Here is a 19211-nt window from a genome sequence, read left to right on the forward strand (position 1 = left end):
ACAAATATAGTTCCACATACAAAACATTTATACTTAAAATTCGTCATATATACTGAGCGGAGCAAAAAAAAAATCATAAGCCACCTCTCTGGTGACACAAAAATATTTATAAAACAACTTTTCATGATTTAAAACAACAACAACAAAAAACTTAATAAAGAATGGCTATTTCCTCAATATGATAAAAGACAAATCAGCCTCAACCTCCAGTTCAAATAGGAAAACTTTAGAAACACTCCCAAAGTTAAGAATTAGACAAGAGGAGCAGGCCTTTGGCCTAGCAGTTAAAACACTACTTAGAGTATCTGTGTCTGTTTCAGAGTTCACAGTTCAATTCCTATCTCTGGAACCTGACTCTAAGTTCCTGGTAAGGCAGATCCTGGAAGGCTCAAGCCACTGGGGTCCTGATGCTCACGTTGAAGACCTGGCTTGAATTCCCAGCTCCCAGCTTCAGGCTCACCAAGCTGCAGCTGGTGCAGGCTTTTGGAAAGCAAACTAGTGGACAGGGAAGTACTCTGTCTTCTTCCGCCTCTCTCTCTCAAGTAAACAGTTTTTAAAAGGATTAGAAATGGATGATCTTCATCACCACAATGATTCCTCATTTTTCTGGCAATGTGTAATGGTGCTCTCCAGAGTTATAATGAACAGGATACTCCCTAACTAAACAAAGCAAGATGTGCTTTTTACTAAGAAAAAAAAAAATTACAGATTATTTTATCTGCAAATCAACAAGAAAAAATAGACACTAACAAATAAAAAAACAGTTACAAAAGTTAATCACAGAAATGAATAACTTCCAAAATATAAACTCAATTAAAAAAGGATCTAATAAAATTTTATATGTACATGGGCATATAAAATTTTAAAAAGTAAACGTTATTGATAAGCCAGACTGTTAAGACAAATGAAGAGATACACTTGTGCTTGAAAAATGATACTCAACATCATGGTAAAGGCAGTTGTTCCTAAACTCAGCATAAATTTGACACAATGACAATAAAGACTAACAGGATTGTTTTTTCAATGAGTGGAACTGATAACTGGATGGCTGATTCTCTATCCTCATCTGTGGAGGAGACGATCCAAGCTTTCCAATGGATACCTGAACCTTAGAGGGCACGGAACCATATGTGTGCTAGTTTGTTTCTTCTCATACTTTTATATACCGATGATAAAGTTTAACTAAATCAAGTACAATAAGTGATTAACAATAACTGACAGTAAAAGAGAAAAAGCAAAATCATATAACAACAGGTATGTGAATGTAGGCTCTCCTTACTCAAATTATCTTACTGTTATTTCCCCCTTTTTATTTAAGGAAAGACAATCTGGTACATCTACAGTGTCAGCAATGCTACTAGTACTTCCACTTGGGGCCATGAGAAGCACAACAAGGTGTTACTGGAACACGAGCACTACAATACAGTAACAGTTGGTCTGACAACTGAGAGGGCTACTAAGGGACTACCAGGCAGGTAGTATACTCCGGGTAGACACACTGGACAAATGGTTGAGTCCTATACTGGGTGGGATGGCATGGGACACCATGAGATGTCACAATGGCACCCAGAGAAAGGCCACACAATTTAAAATGTATGGATTGTTTACTTGTGTGATTTTCCAGTCAGATTTTTCAGATTATTGTTTACTAGGGTAACTGAAAACACTGAGAGTGATAAAGCAGATGAGGGCAGAGTACTGTACACGTGAGAACATAAGCAAGCAAGAATCACCAAGGGAGTTCTCACCAATCCATACTTTACAGGTCAATAACCAAACAGAAAACATGGCGAATACCTTGAAGCTAACTGTATAGAAATAAAATAATCTTACAAACAAAAAAAGATATTACAACTTATTTATATAAGAAATATAAATCAAAAACACAATACTTCTAATTTGATAGGTCAAAGAGCTCTCAAAAGAGATCCTCCATCTATTAGTTCACTCCCCAGTCTTACTAGCCTGGAAAAAACAGTGGTGGTAAGACCACAGCAAAATGTCAACCTCCTATTCTCTGTAGAGGACTATTTGGTCCTTCTTTTCACATTACAAAAGTATAAGTCCTTTGCCTTTATAGAAACTGTACTTTTAAGATGATGTTATGTATATATAGTATTTCTGTTAAATTTACTGTGTATAGACCCAGCATTGTGTAGCAGTAGTTTAAGCTACTGCTTGGGGTGCCACACCCTATATCACAATGCCTGGATCACGTCTGGGCTACTTACTTCCAATCCAGCTTTGTGCTAATGTGACTAGGAAAGCAGAAAATGATGGGCTAAGTGCTTGGGCTTCTGCTGCCCATATAGGAAACCCTGATATGGCCTCGACCTGGCTCAGCCCTGACCTTTGTAGCCATGCGGAGAGCCAATCAGTACATAGAAGATCTTTCTTTCTTTCTAGCCTCATCTCTCTGTCACGCCACTTCACAAATAAATTTTAAAAATTTAAAAGATCTCATAACCACAGTTCCTTCTGTGTTCTGTCCAGTAATTTTTAAGAGCATTTTACGATTAGATTTTCCTAAAAATCATACAATATAATAAAAGTGCAAAGCCATTTAATCCCAAAAAAAGTTTTTAAAAAGAATCCTCTGGCACAAGGATCTCAAATGCCTTCAACTTCCAGAGAGCTGACTGATCTCCTGCTTGTGGCTGCTTTAAGCTCTGGGTGGGGAAGAGTTCGGAAACTTTCTCCAGGATTAATAAGAGGTGTGGCCAACAACCTGTCGGGGCCCACAGAGGGTTAGTGTCAACTCCAGCCCCAGACACTTGCTATCTATGTTTGATGGCATTCTATGGACAACTCTTCCTTATAGGAAACACGCAGGTACAAATTCCAGAATTTGCCAACTTGTGGGCTTGGAATGAAATCTGAGGTGTGTAGCTTGACCCTGCACTACAAATTTCCTTAACAAATTTCAACCAGTTGCTAAGTGATAAAAAGTATTTGGTATAAAAGTCCAAATTCCCAGTTACTCTGGACTATTGAGCTAGTCACTAGTGCCCTTAGGTAAAAAGCACTTATGTCCCCTTGAGATGAGGTCCATGGTGCCTGCTCAGCAGGGCCCCCAACGGCTGCACTTGTGTGTGGCACAGGCCCAGATCCCACAGCAAACTCCATGAACCTTGTTCTGTAGCCGGGCCGTACAGCCCATGGACAAATCATACCCATGACCTGCCTTTGTGAATAAAGTTTAACTAGAATACAGTCACACTCATTCATTTACATATTGTCCATGGCTACTTATCTACAGAACAGCCAGGTTGAGCAGAAGAGAATGCAGAAGGTAAGACCTAATGCAGCCAAAACGATTTGTAATCTTGCCGAGCCCTGCTCTAGAGATCTGATAGTGAAGAGGCTGGGGCTGGATAAAATAATAGTGATGTCACGTCAGCAACAGCTAATCACTCAACATGACTAACAGTAGCACACAGCTTAATAAACTAAGGCTAAGTGAGTTGATAACCAAGCCGACTTAGCAGAAGACCATCTGTAATGAGAAATCCTGTGCTACTGGTGATCCTCTAAGGAGGCTTTTGCTGCTTCATTCCAGGGAGCCCTAACTACAACCAATGTAGCAAATATCACACACACACACACACACACACACACACACAGAATACAAATAATGGAAGAAAGTTTTTCATACATTCCTCCCTGGCAGAATCAACTACTTAACTTTAAAAAGAAGCAGTTTGGGAGAATTCCAAAGACAATGGTGTATAGGTGCTTCTGATGCCACTGGGTGGGAATCTTTCGAGGCAAATAGGCTGGTGGACTGCTTCCCCCTCTACATTTGATCCTGGCAAACTTCTCAGTCTAGCAACGATGGAAGTTTGGCACGACAACCTGGATAGCAATCGCAGCCCGTGTTTCCTGGCCTCTCACAAATCCAGTGCACTAAAAAGTGCTCATTACAACAATGCTTGTTTTCCCCTTCTGGGCTATGATGGGAGGAGGAAAGTTTATGCCTGATAAATGTTTTATTACTTAAGTATAGTGCTACTCACTTTCTCTGACAGAAACGTGTTATTATCTATAGCAACTGCAACTGATTACTGTTGACTCCTGTTATTCTGGAAGCAAACAGAAGCAATAGGCCCCATGCCTGCCCTTAACTTCAATTAAACTGAGAGGATTTAAGTATCTCACTAAAGTCACTGCATTCTCTGCGCCCTATAAACAAACTTAAAAACTAAAAGATGTGGCAAAACACAAAAGATTACTAAAGTTTCTTTTTTTTTTCTAAGATTCATTTTTATTGAAAAGGCAGATATACAGGAAGAAAAGATAGATACAGACAGAAAGATCTTCCATCTGCTGGTTCACTCCCCAGATGACCACAATGGCCAACATAGAGTCAGTGCAAACCCAGAAGCCAGGAGCTTTCTCCAGGTCTCCCAAGTGGGTGCAGGATCCAAAGGTTTGGGCCATTCTCTACTGCTTTCCCAGGCCACAATCAGGGAGCTGGATGGGAAGCAGAGCAGCCAGTATACAAACTGGAGCCCAAATGGGATCCTGGCGCATGCAAGGTGAGGATTTAGTCACTAGAATACCACGCTGGGCCCAAGAATACTAAAGTTTTGAAGCCATGTTTATTATGTACAAAACTTCTTTTAAAAATAACCAGCTTGATTTCTTATGCTAACTAGTTTTGGGGAAAAATAATTTCATTTAATCAACAAAATGAAAAAATGCCATCAAATATTTTGTTTATATTCTTAAGGCTGCATACAACCACTACTATAAGGAAACAAAGACAGAAATCTCCAATTAAGTAAAACATCAAATTAAGCAAAACACACATGTAAAACAAAAAATAAGTAAAACATTTTACAAAAGCTTTTATGCCATATTTAATAATATACATAATATTATCTGTCAACTTCCCTCATGTTGTTATAAAGTGCATATATAGACAGACTTCAGTAGCAAGCATCTTCCTACTGAAGTCGTGATTTTGAGCCAAGAAAAGCATGCCAACATTGAAGCTGTTCAGCTGGTATTCCTGAGGCTTTATCTGCCTCTGCTAACGTATGACATGCCGGTGTCCAGGATGAGGAGCCCATTTGGATAATGGCCAGTTAAGAGGGAACATGTGAGTTTGGGAAGATGCTTTCCAGGAGGGAAACGGCCTGTGCTGCGTGCAAGCACAGCACCAGTCTAGGTTGCACAAATACCAAAAGCAATGGCATGGACTTTGAGAGGCAGGCCAGGAGCAGGAGCTGGAGGGGTAAGTGAACCTCAGAATAGGATCCAGACTTACCACAGGGGCAAGGATGGGCACTGAAGACTTTCTCACAGGGCAAACATGTTCTCTGGAGAGAACAACCTTCTGCATACACACTTGGCACACTTTCCAGGATGGGTTCCCAGTGTCATGGGAAAGGTCATGGCATCAGCCAGAGAGCCATTTAGGAACAGATGCCCAGAAAAAAAGGGGAGTGGGGGAGCCATGTAAGAGGCCTCTCTGCCTGGGTGCTACCAAAGGGAACTGCTTGCCTCAGCTGGTTATGGGGAACAAGGAGGCATGCTTGGTGCTGCCACAGAGTGTACTCCTTCCTGGCCAATGAGCCACTAATGGTCTAAAAGAAGTGGAGGACTGAGAATTGATGTGAGGAGGGGAAAGAAACCTAATCAATCCCAGCTCAGAATCTCTTAACAAGAAGCTGCTCTCAGATACCTGGAAACAAGCAGCCTGGGACAAACGTGGTCCCCTGACAGAGATCAACTCTAAAATTCATTATAAGTTTCCTGGGATTTCAAGTGAAATACTGAAAACTTTTTTACAGAAAAATCTTAAGCCCTTCAATATGATGTCTGACTCTGTCAGCGTTCAGATTAAGCATCTGGGAGAAAGAAAAAAACACATTTAAGATAAAAATATTCACATATAGGAGAACCTCATTACATCATATTCCATAGACCTGGAGGAAAAAAATTGAAAGTGAGGAGAGGAGAGCAAAACTGCTCTGGGGGCCCTTGGCTCAAGCTTCAAAATCACTGTTACCTGAAGTGAAATATGAAATGAGGGAAGGAGAGACATTCACTTCTCCATCACCCCCCGCCCTGCTCCATCAGAGAGCAACAACGGGAGCTGCAGGGAGCTCTGGAGTGGGGTCCTGGAGATTTCAGGGGCAACTCTGCATTACACGTTACAGGGACGCCCAGATCACCACTGGATTCGATGGAAAAGGCTCATGACCTGCTGCTCTGTCTGCCACTGGCGAAGCTTTATCCAGGTTCAAAGCACACAGCCAAGATGCATTTTCTCTCCTTCCCAATGTTGAAGAAAAAGGGGGGTAATGGCCATGAGAGTTAGGAGCACTCCCCTGGGGTCCAGCTTGAAGAAGAGTCCCAAGAGGAATGCAAAGACACTGAAAAACTGATCCTATCATTATGAGTGAAATGCGCTCCTGAGAAGTCAGTGAGACTTATACTTAAGTGAGACAGTTCCTGACCCTTTGGCAGAAAGAGCCTATTTAGAGCTGTTGTCAAGTCTCCAAAGGGGGAGAAATAGCTTAATATTTACCAGAGCCTGCAGTTATGGTATCAGTGTGATGGGACCAGGGTAATATGTTATGCACAAATCCCTCAAGAACAACAAACACCAATTTGGGGCAAAAAATGCTCAGTTTCCAATATATGCAGGTCCGAAAAGGGAGTGGGGGAGGGAATCAGGACACAATTCATGACAGGTGTAATCTAATCCAGGCAGGTGTAAAACCAATCTCCAGCCTTACAACTTAGGGTGCTTCCAAGAAGACAATGGGAAGCAGCATGTCTGGAATGCTGGGGGTGTCCTTGCTCTGGGTACTGAGTGCACAGACATGAGTGGCAATTCAGCAAGATGTACGTTCACAATACATATTACAGAGCTCAATCAATTTTTTAAAAAACCCACTGGACAGGTTGGAAAGATAAAGCTAAGGAAATCTACAGATCAGGTTTTTTTAATTAAAAGAAGGTTGAAAATATAGAAAACTACAAAACGACTTGAGGACTTTAACAACTAAAGTTATGGATTCCACAGAACAGAGAAAATTGAAGAGGAAGAAATAAATAACAAGTTCAAGAAAACACGCAACAATTGACAGACATGATTTCTGATGGAAAAGCCTACAAAATGCCAGTACAATGGATGAAAACTATCACTATGAAATTACAAAATACTACAAAAAGAAGATTCAACCAAAAAAATTTTTTTGAGGGAAAAGGAAGACACAGAGGGAAAAAAAATAGAATTTTCAAGACAAATGTGCAATTACAATCCCTTCAAATTTCTGAAGAAAACCAAAAGTCTCTAGACAAGTCAAAAAAGAGAAATTTGCAAGGTCAGAAATTAACCTTCTGAGTACTCTTTCTCAAGAAGCCATGTGAATTCAGCCTTGAATTGGCACACTCATGTGCCATCTCCCGGTGTCAGTGTGAGTCCTGGCAGTCCTGCTTCCATCCCAGCTCTCTGGGAAGGTCCCTGGGCAAGCAGCATAGAGTGGCCCAAGCAGGCAGATCCCTGCTGACATATGGGAGGCCTGGCTTTTTTGTTTGTTAGTTTGTTTGTTTGTTTTTAGAGAATTTATGGCCACTTGGAGAATGAACCAGAAAATGAAAGATTCTCTCTTTCTCTCTAATTCAATAAATGTTTAAAGTCACAGAGAATTTAAGTCATAGGTCAGTGCTGTGGCCTGTTAGATGAAGCTGCAACCTGCAATGCCAGCATCTCATTTTGGGCAAAGATTCAACTTCCAGATCTTCCACGTCCAAACCAGCTCGCTACTGTTACACCTGGGAAGGGAGCAGAGGATGAAGCAGGTGCTTGGGCTCCTAAGTGAGCACCTGCCTCACTGCTTTGGCTCAGCGCTCGCCGCTGTGGCCATCTGGGAGTGGATCAGAAAACACATCTTACTCTCTGTCTGCATGTCCCTACCTCCCTTTGTAATCCTGCCTTTAAATGAATAAAATAAATTTTCAAAACGATAAAGAATTTAAGTTACTTGCTGAGGGTCTTGCAGCTAATAATTATCAAAACAAATTAATAATACAGAATAAAAATGTGCAATAAATATCATGTACAGTTAAATGTACTCGTGTTTTTATCCATTGCTTATTACATTTTGAAAAATCATAAGAAAAATCAGACACTTCTGGTATATCTGATAAGTTATTAACATCTCCATGTACGTTTTAAAACTCAGGAACTAAAAAAACAACCCATCTGAAATGGGCAAAAGACTTGGATGTTTCTCCAGAGATAAAAATGGTCAAGAAGAACACTTTAAAAATGTCTAATCTTAATCGGTAAGAAAACACAAAACAAAATCAGAATGAGACACCACTTCACATAGAACTGAATGCAGGAATTCAAACAGATTTAAATACTAATGTTCATTATAGCATTATAGCATTATTCACAACCCAAATGTCCATCACTGGACAGATGGATAAACAAAATGTGGTATATGTATTCACAGAGTGAAATATTAACCAATCTTACAAGGAATGAAATAATATGTATCCTACAAATTGGACGAGCCTTGGGAACATATTAAGTGAAATAAGCCACACAAAAAAGAACAAACATTGCATGGCTCCACTTACATAAAGTTATCCAGAACAATCAAGTACATAACACAGAAAATGGAACAGTAGTTAGTAGGGTGGGGCATGAAGGAATAGGGAATCATTATTTAATGAGCACAGAGTTTTAGTGTGAGCTAATAAAACATTCAGGAGACGGGTAATGACGATGTTTGCAACGGATGGCAAAACAATATAAATGTATTTAATGCCACTCAAGTATACTCTTAGAGATGGTTATAATGATAAATTTTACACAGGCATGTGCTACATAAAATGATGTTTCAGTCAATGCCATCCATAAAATTCTATTGCATGGTGGTGTTGTAGCCATTGTGGCTTGTGTAAGTACCATTGACATTTGAACAGGTTAGGACTTCAACACCCACTGATAAGAAATCTACATATAACTTCGACTCCAAAAAAAACTGCTTTATCAATAATATAAACCAAACTAATAATATACAATGCAAAAAAGCCATGTACAATATAAAGTTTTACCTATTATATAAACATCTGATTAACATATCGTATAACATAAATGTATTACACAGCGAAAATATGCAAGAAACACAAGAGATTACATTTTTATGTATAACTTTTGATAAATGTAAACTTTCTGTGATATTTATATGTGCTATGGCAATAAACAATGAAATAAACTATTCTACCTATATTTTATACCTTTTTGACAAACCTAACTTTTCTCTCAGTTATTTTCACATTTCTAGGCTATAGTAACATGTGAGGATTTTCAAACTGTCACAGATCTCAAGAAAAATATGCACTTTAGTGGACTTGTGCAGTTCAAACACAGTGGTTCAAGGGTCAACCGTACATTCTCTCATCGTAACGTATCAATGAAATCACCTAACAATGTGTTCATGTCATTAACAGACACATAACTAAAAACACACTGTCACAATAAAAGATATTAGTTATTGATACAAGTGAATCTCAGAATACTGATAATAAGTAAAAGATGTCGGATTGTCCTTAGAATGCACACGTACCAATCCATTTGTGTCGATTTTTAGAAAATGCCAACAAATCTGGTGACAGAAAGCAAATGAGTGGCTGCCTGAGGTCAGGAAAGAGGTACTGCAAAGGGCGCGGGAGACTTCGGGATTCAAGGACACGGCTCACGTTCTTAACTGTCGCGGCGGTTTCAGAGGTGCATTACACGTAAGTGCTCAGTTGTACACTTTACTGTATGTCTGGTATCCTCTGATGAAGCTACTGAGAGAGGAGAAACATCCATTCTCCTTGGCTCAGCCTTCCCGCTTCAAATGGGAGATGCCCTTGCTCGTCTTTCTTCTTCACCAGCATCAAACAACTGCTGCTCTTTTATAGCACAGAGATCTGGCACTCTATATAATCATCTCTCAGCTACCAGAACTATTCTGCCTTTTCTAACCTGGCCAGTTATCTCTAATCTGGAAGACTCCAACAAGCCTCTTTCAGCGTTCTTGCTGCCGTTGTGGCTTTTGTTTTTGGACTCAAAACTCTACAATGACCCCATCACGAGTGCAGTGCTTGCCCTTTCCAAGTCCTGATCTTCTGTCGCCACACCATTCCTTCTGCTGCTCTTTCCCCTCCTCTCACCGCATTCAATCCACAGCTGCCTGTGCAGGAACACCCCAGTCATGATCCACCTCCTCGTCTCTATGTTCTGTATTCCCCTCACCTGGCATGCTCTCCCTCTTCCAAGTTTCTGACTGGTTAACTCTCCTCTAGTCCTTGCTTAAATGGTATGTTATAAATCAGGCTTTGCCTGTCTACTCAATTCAAATGCACAAGCTTATTCTTCACCCTTGTGATACATTCTATCTTCTGTCTCTGTTTGCTCAAATATAAGCTCATTAATACTAGAACTGTTCTTTCATTAAATGCTCAACTTATAAACAAGTTCCTGACAAACAGTACACACTTTTTGTTAAATGAATAAATGATTGCATGAGGGAAAATGGGAGGGGGTACTTAAGCTGGAAAAGTTTCACTAAATAGTCTAAGTGACTTCAAAAATAACTGACAAGGGGGCTGGCGCAGTAGCCTAGAGGCTAAAGTCCTCACCTTGAATGAACCGGGATCCCATAAGGGCGCTGGTTCCTATCCTGGCTGCTACACTCCCCTTCCATCTCCCTGCTTGTGGCCTGGGAAAGCAACAGAGGATGGCCCAGAGCCTTGGCACCCTGCACCTGTGTGGGAGACCCAGAAGAAGCTCCTGGCTCCTGGCTTTGGATCGGCTCAGCTCTGGCTTTGCAGCTACTTGGGGAATAAACCAGCAGACGGAAGATCTTTCTGTCTCTCCTTCTCTCTATAAATCTAACTTTCCAATAAAAATAAATCAATCTTAAAAAAAATCGACAAGGGACAGCATGACACAACAAAACAAACATATGCCAAGTGAACTAAGAGACCTAAGAAAGGGATGCTGGAAGCTAAGAAAAGCATTAAATAAAATAAAATGCTTAACTTATGAATGCTCCAAACCTACAAGCTGTGACTAGATTTTCATTGTTTCATTGATGAGGGAAAAGAACAAGGGAAAATCAAAATGCTGGTGACAAGTGGAACTAAAAGATGTTTATCCTGGCGACAAGGATTGTGGTGCCACTTGGCTACCTGCAGCTCATACAGGAGCATCAGTTCAAGTCCTGGCTGCTCTACTGCCAATACAGATTGCTGCTTTCACATCCTAAGAGTCAGCAGGTAATACCTCAAGCGCTTGGCTCCCTGCCATGTGGGAGACCCAAATGAGGTCTGTGCCCCTGGATTTCATGTGGCCTGGCCCGGGCTGCTACAGGCATTAGGGAGTGAACCGGCAAAAGAAAGATTCATTCTTTCTCTCTCTCTCTCTCTTCTCCTCTTCCTGATCAAATTAAGCACTTTGGAAAAAAAAAAGTTTGATTTGATTGAAAAAAAAATCCATGCACTTTTATACAACACATATTTTCCATGAATTTTCTGAAGACTCCACATAAGCATACTCATAAACATAAACATAAAATTAGAGTAATAAGCTTCCATTCTTAAGTAGATACAACTTGTTATAAATCAAAGACATAAGTTGCAATCTTGGCATCTCAAGATTACACAGTCCTGATTTTTCTGGCCTAGCAGAAACTCAACAGGAAACAAACCAGCATTGCTTCCTTTTGAGCCTTCTTAGCCTTTCATATGAGATCTGGAAAATTATGTCAAGAATCCATAACACTTGGTATTACCAAAACACCTTCAGGATTGCTTTTCCTATAAAGCCAATCTCACAGAAAAATGCTTCCTTCCAAACAAAGAAGCAAAAACAGTATCCAGTACTTAAGGTCCAAGTGCTATTTTGGAAGGTATTCCAGTCAAAGAACAAGGCATTGAACCACATTAGAGGTGGATTTTTAATGCTTTCCCTGTTAAAATTCATTTCTTATAGCTAGCAGTAACAAGCAATTGCCGGCAAAGCTGGAATAGGAAAATCAAATACTCTGCCTATTTACATATGGTTCCCCAAAGCCATTTCTGATTAAAAATTGTACCATTTCAATCTTCCTACTGGAACTATCTATTAACTCGAACTGCGTGTGAAAGCCATTGAATTTAGTATATAATTACACGTATCCTAGACAAATTACTTCCCAATGACTTCTACACATGAAAATAAACCAAAGAGGGATGATTGGCTCATTATAAATCTACAAGAATTCCCTGGGAAAAGGTCCTGAGAGCAAAGTCCTGAAAGATCTTAAGCTTCAACTGAATTTAATTTCAACAGGAAGCAATCACTTTTGCATATGAACTGCCAGTGCAGCGACATGGCCTGCTCCAGCGGTAAGCAACGCTCTCCAACTTACATCCCTGCTCTTGTCACTAAACAGTCGCATGACCTTGGACAATCCACTTCCTTTCCTCCCCTTTCAGTGTTTTCAAGTGTAAATGGACAGACTGGAAGCAGGCAATCTCAAAAGCTTCTTCCAGCTCTAATATTTCATCATTTCATATTTATAATCACATCTAATATTTCATCATTTCATATTTATAATCACAGGAGCCGACTTTCACCATCTATTCTCTTGAGGCCATGAGAGCATCTCATTTACCTTTGGCGTCCCAAAATGTCTAGAACAGCCAATTGAACTTTCCTTATCAACTGCCAACAAACTTGTTCTAACAACATGGAAAATGATCCAATTCTCTTAGGCTTCAGCTTTTTGTGACCCCCTCCTCCTTCAGTCTTTCCAGTCCCCACCATGATTCTAACCAAAACGCCCTGTCTCCATGCTTGACCATAGTTCTGGCAAGATTGTAAGGGGGGGCAGAGAACTGAATGTATCACTTGTCACTCAGAAGAAACCACCGGGAAAAAACGCACTCATCAGAAAACATCAGGGTACATGCTTTGTACGCCATCTGATCCAAAACCACACACACAGCTAGAGACCTAGAGAAAGGTTTTATTTCTTATAATAAGCTCATGTAACACATTCCCATCATTTGAGAGTACGTTCTAGAAACAAACTTGAAGAAGAAAAGTTGAAAGCAAAAGGAAAGCTACCAGAACCTGCAAGAAGGAGCAAGCAGGACATTCCCTTCATCTTTCGACAAAAGAAACATGTACAAAACCCAAATCTGCAAATTCAGCTACAATACGAGGACAGGAGCTACCTAAAACCGTGGCATTAATATTCTGAAGCCAAGTGTCTGGGTTTAAACACTAACTTTGATAATTGTTACTGTGATTGTACAACCACGAATAAGGGAATCAATCACCTGTGCCTCAATTTCCTCATTCGTAGGCACTTCAATTCTATTTCATTTGCTGGGTAACTGTGCGAAAGATAAAATGGGTTAGCAATATACAATGCTTATAACAGTACCTGGAGCCTAATAGCTGCAATAAATGATAGCCTCTACTATTGTTGTTATTATTAGATGCAGCTCTGCAACTGTCAGGAGTTAACAGAACAAAAGGATTTACAATGCCCTTACAAATTTAAAATCTGCAATTTCCCCGTTGCAGGTGAGAACCGAAAGTATAAACATTCCTACATTTAATTTATACTTGTATACTTTATCAGTCTTGACTACTTTCAACCACAGAAACTATTCATTAAAAATCTAAATTCCTCTCGAAAAGATATTCTAGGTTTCAAAAACTACTCTCTTGCCCACACGAAGAGAGTACAATAGGACTATTAACAGTAAGGCTGAGAGTTAAGTGGGAGCACAAAGGCACCTTTGTAGCAGCTTGTGCTATCACATACCACTGCTTCGGTTTCCCAGAGTGACCTTCTTTAGAAAGAACTTGACAAACTCCATTGTTCATTACATTGGAGTTCTTGGATGCGATAGTTCTTAAGTCCCTGGCAAAGCCGGATTGAAGATCAGAAGATCTCGGCTCTTTCCATTAGGACAGCACTGAATCCTTCAAGGGATTTTCTTAGGTCAGCATCATTATTTGAGATGCCAAAGAAACAGGTGACATTTCCAACTGCTAAAGCGCTCCTTGTTGTGGGTGGAAGACATAATGTACAGTTAGAAAAGATACAATCTATCCTGGAGAAATCTTGAAGTGTTGGGAATTACAAGAAATTCAGGGAGCACCATGAGACCTTTTTTAACCTTAAGTATCTTTTCCAGATGTCATTTTAATCAACAGTGACAACAACAAAAAAGTAGTAACACTTTTATCAAATACCATCAAGCAACCAGACTTGTCAGAAAACATACCATCTCTAAAAAAAGTGCCAGTTTGTTCCCTGGTAGGCTATCTAAAGCTTAGAATCTCCGAACATCTTTTAATAAAAATTGACAAAAGAAGTAACATTATGTTTTGCATTCATTTGTCAAATAATTAGGCAAAGAAGAAAGCAATGGTCATGCTGTCCTCCGTATGTTCACCCGCCTTTTATGTAATCCAATTCTGGGAAAAAAAAGGGGGGACCCTAAACACACAACAGAAGAGAGAAGGAACATGTGGAAGGCCATAAAGGGCAGTCTGTGACCAGTTCCAAGTTTAGACCATGATAGAATAAGTAAACCAGAACAACCCTGCCCAGTTTAAAACTGCAGAACTGGGAAGGGAGGACTACAGCATTTTCTGCACATGGAGACTATCTGCTCCCATAAGCCAGCTCCGCTGCTTCTGGCCAGGAGCGACAGCAGTCAAAACGGTATGAAGCCAAGAACAAGTCCATATTTGACAAATCACACCCATCAAGATGGTGATGTCAACCATAATAAAATATTTTGGCAAGACTGGAAGTGTGCACCTGTGAGAACCTAGGAAGATTTGACAGATTTTTGTTTTTCCATCCCTTAATCAGCAAGTTAATTATAGCAGCCGTACAATCTCCTCTGAGCTTTACAGGAAGGCGGTTGGCTGTTAGGAAAGCAAGGAGCTGCTCTCCTGGGCATGGCAAAGACGAAATGACAGTACTGCTTACCCATGAAAAAACTCTGAGTACAGTGTAACAATGAGCCATTGAGCCCAGCTGCATAGAAAAGAGGTATATTCGACAGATGTACTGATGAGACAAGCCTAAGAAAGGACACATCACACACACACACACACACACCTGAATGCATGCGCTCATGCATATGCTTCCAGAGCTTAAATCACTTTGGTCATGACACATTCAAGGCTGCTTTTGCCCACAGCAGACTGTACCTTCACAGCTGTAGTTGTACACTGCCACCGCGGACCTGTCCACCAAGTTGTCATCATGATGCCAGCTCACTGCCATCTTCCCCATGCCAAAATAAGGCTCCTCCTTCAGGTAAGGCATTTTCTGTGGATCCATGAAATTCAGTAAAGTCAAGTTGTACGCTGCTCTGCTCTTCATGTCCACTTCATCTTGGCCATCATCGGATGACCCCAGGCCCACCCTGGGGAATTCTGATATGCACAATGGCACGACATCTTCATTCTCCTTCTCTCTGATGGCCAGTTCCTCCAAAGCCTGAATAGTTTCGATTTGCAGATAATCATTGAGTTTGAGGAAGGTTTGACAAGCAGCGCTTATTTCTGCATCAGTGTAGTTTATAGCAGAATCCGTCACCGGCCAGGGTACCGTGAACAGCCTGGTGTTCAGGTACTTGTAGGTGTGGCCTGGATCACCAATGAGGATGCGAGAGACTGGAGTGAGTATATCTTTGCCTTGGATCCTCACCAGGTCCCGAAATAAGCAGCCATGCTTGTGTAGTGCGAGAAAGGCTTCCTGGACTTCTTTATGGAGCTCCTCGGGCACGCTGCCGGCTTCCCGGAAAACTAGTTTGGGATATTTCAGCTGCCACTAGAACAAAACCAAAACAAAGATACATGTTTATGAAGAGCTGCAATTTTATTAGCTCCAAAGGTGTGAGTTTTTGTAAGCTTGGGTGGTGGTGGCGGGAGGTGGGAGTTGGACTATCCAACAACATTTCTGAATGGGATTCTTATCTCCCTATCATAAAGGAGAAGACTAAACAAATAAATGGCACAAAGTTCCCAAGTAAAGATTTTCAAGTTCAAGTTGAACTATTACCAATGCATAGTATACAGAAGAATCAATAATACTTTTGAAACTGCTCTCCCAGTCTTCCTCTATGACCATATTGCCCCAACCACCATCTCGCCCTTAGCCTTTGCCTACTGCATGCCAGGTATGGTTCTTAATGATTTACGTGAGGCTAGTGTTGTGACATAGAAGGTGAGGCTGCTGTCTGCAGCACTGGCATTCTATATGGGCATCATTTTGCGTCCTGGCTGCTCTAATTCCAATCTAGCTCCCTGCAAATGTGCCTGGGAAAGCAGTGGAAGGCGGCTCAAGTGTTGGGACTCCTGAACCCACACGAAAGACCCAGAGAAAGTTCCTGGCTCCCAGCTTTAGACTGGCCCAGCTCTGACCATTGTGGCCATTTGGAAAGTGAACCAGTGACGGAAGACTGATATCTTTCTCTCTTTCTCTCTTTCTCTCTCTCTCTTTCTCTTTCCCTTCCTCCGTCTGTCTGTAATTCTGCTTTTCAAATAAATCAGTACATCTTTTTAAAAATAATGATTTATGTGCATTAATTCATTTAACACAACTTCATCCATAGTAATATTTTCAGTTTAGTGACTGGACTATTGAAGCACAGTTTTAAAACTTGCCCAGAGCCTGGCGCAGTAACCTAGTGACTAAAGTCCTTGCCTTGCACGCACTAGGATCACTTATAGACATGGGTTCTGATTCTGGCGTCTCCACTTCCCATTCCAGCTCCCTGCTTGTGGCCTGGGAAAGCAGCAGAGGACAACCCAAAGCCTTGGGACCGTGCATCAACGTGGAATACCCAGAAAAAGCTCCTGGCTCCTGGTTTCAGATCAGCTCAGTTCTAACCATCATGGCCACTAAGGGAGTGAATCAGTGGATGGAAGTTCTTCCTCTCCTTCTCTTCCTTTCTGTATATCTGACTTTCCAATAAAAAATAAATAAAATCTAAAAAAAAAAAAAAAAAACTTGCCCCAAATCACACAACTAAACAAAGCTAGGATTTGAAGCCACTGCACTCCAGAATCTAGTTGGATCTAGAATGAGAATGGGATTTCTAGATTGCCCTGTCTCTGAATAAGTGACCAAGTTTCCAGCTCAACACCTTTACTGGAAGAAAACTCACTTCTCTCTTAAAATCAGCTTAGACACTAAGACCCATGAACAGAGGAACCATGACAATTTTGCTTGTGACCATAATTTTAGTGCCCAGAATATACTCAGTAAATGTTGACTGTTTCATATAATGGATAAATGGGTATATGGGTGGATAAGTGGGTGGATGGATGTATAGATGGGAGTTTGGATGACTGGATGGGTGGTGGGTGAGTTAATAAATAGATGGATGGATTATGTATGGGTGGATGACTGGATGATTGGATGCATGGATGCATAGATGGATGGATGGATGGGTGGGTTGGGTGGGTGGTTTAGATGGGTGGACGGATGAGACACTGTATTATAAATCCAGAAGGCTGGAATGATTCTCCTGCTGTGATTAGACACCGATGCAGCAGAGGACTGCATTAACTTTTCAGCTGCCACTCTGACTTCTCAGGACTTAATGTATGAATTGGTGTCAAGACACAATAACCTGGTTCTGTACAGACTGGTTAAAAAAAACAAAAACCCACAGCATAAGAGTTTACATTTGCTCCTATCAAATTCAATATGTTTTGTGCCCTCAGTTTTATGCTGTGACCTAAAGGAAGGAACTGGATAGAACAACATGTCAACCTGACTTCCTCTGATCATGGTTATTTTTCAATAATTACCATTTATATGATGAACAGGCCATGGTCATTGATTCTTTCATGTATTTCCCCCCTCAACATCTGTTTATTGAACACTTATCAAAGATCACAGAGAAACAAGGTTCTTTGCCTCAGAGAGCTATCTACTAAGTCAAGTAAGGAAAAGCAATTCCTAATTGTGCTAAACAGTGGGAAAAAAATAAATTAGTAGGCAGGACTTGGGCAGGAGATGACATTTAAGCTGGATCTTCAAGAAAAGAAGCCAGCAGCCAGCCATGTGATGAGCTAGACAAAGTGGTTTCCCAGGAGAAATCAAAAATGAAATGCAGTAAGGAAAGATATCAGCCTGTCCCAGCACCCAGACCCCAAAGGCCAGGATGACACACGATGAGGGTGAAGAGGATGGCAGAGAGTGAAACCCAGAGCCTTGGGTGTCACAGGAAGGAATCTGGAATTGAATCTAGCTACACTGGAAGATTTCACAGGGAGAAGAATAATTTGATTTACATTTTATGAATATCACCTCTTATAATACTGAGCATGGATTACAATGAGACAAATGTGAATGAGGAAAGTACTACTAAGGGTTATTATAACTGTCCAAGGGAAAAGCAATAATATTCTGGATGGAGGCAGAAAAAGATAAGTAGCCCGAAAAAAGTACCTATTTTCTAGGGAGAACAAAAGGATGTGCTTATGGAATATCTGTGAGAGAGGACATAAGGTAACGATGACCCCATATTTCTGGATTTCATAACTGAATAAACACAACTGCTTTTTTGGGGGGGATGGAGAGGTGCTATAAAGAAGATGGGGCAGAACAAGGAACAGCAGAGAAGGGAGTAGGGAAAAATGAGCTATAGCCATTTAGAAACCTGTGAAATCTCCAGATGAAAAGAGCAAGGAGTAACTAGAGAAACACAGCTTAAAAATGAAAACAGGCCTAGGGAACTGGAGGGGCGGTTGTCATTTTCAAATGCCTAGAAATGGACAAGCTCACCTAGGAAGACAATGCAAATACACCAGGGGACCAAAGCTAATTCCCCAGGGGTCAAAGAAGCCTCAGGAAAGAAAGCCAAGTAGAAAATCAGAGGGGTGCATTAAAGCATAAGCTACAAAGAAAGCCTAAGAAAAGAATATTTCGAGAAGAATGAGCAGTCAATTACAGCAGCTGCCACTAAGGTCACGTGAGATAAGGACAGGGATCAGCCACTAGATTTGCGCACATGCAAATCTCTGATGACAGCGACAGAGTGGCCAGGATGGGAGTCAGACTTCAGCTGAAAAACAAAAGAGGGAAAGGAAATGGAGCTGCCATGTACAGATGTCTCTGAGTACTCATGCCAGGAAGGGGAATGGGAAAATGTAGCTGTCA

The 19211-nt window shown here is 40.9% G+C and overlaps 1 protein-coding gene across 1 annotated transcript in view; it reads right to left on the reverse strand.

The window, feature by feature from the left end:
- Positions 1-19211, reverse strand: part of FTO (FTO alpha-ketoglutarate dependent dioxygenase) — a 381816-nt gene that overhangs the window by 254885 nt on the left and 107720 nt on the right. The window contains exon 3 of the mRNA XM_012926690.2: positions 15245-15869. Coding sequence (XP_012782144.2) covers positions 15245-15869 — 625 coding nt within the window. The remainder of the gene's footprint in view (positions 1-15244; positions 15870-19211) is intronic.

Source organism: Ochotona princeps, chromosome 16 (assembly GCF_030435755.1).
Source record: "Ochotona princeps isolate mOchPri1 chromosome 16, mOchPri1.hap1, whole genome shotgun sequence".
Lineage (NCBI taxonomy): Eukaryota > Metazoa > Chordata > Mammalia > Lagomorpha > Ochotonidae > Ochotona > Ochotona princeps.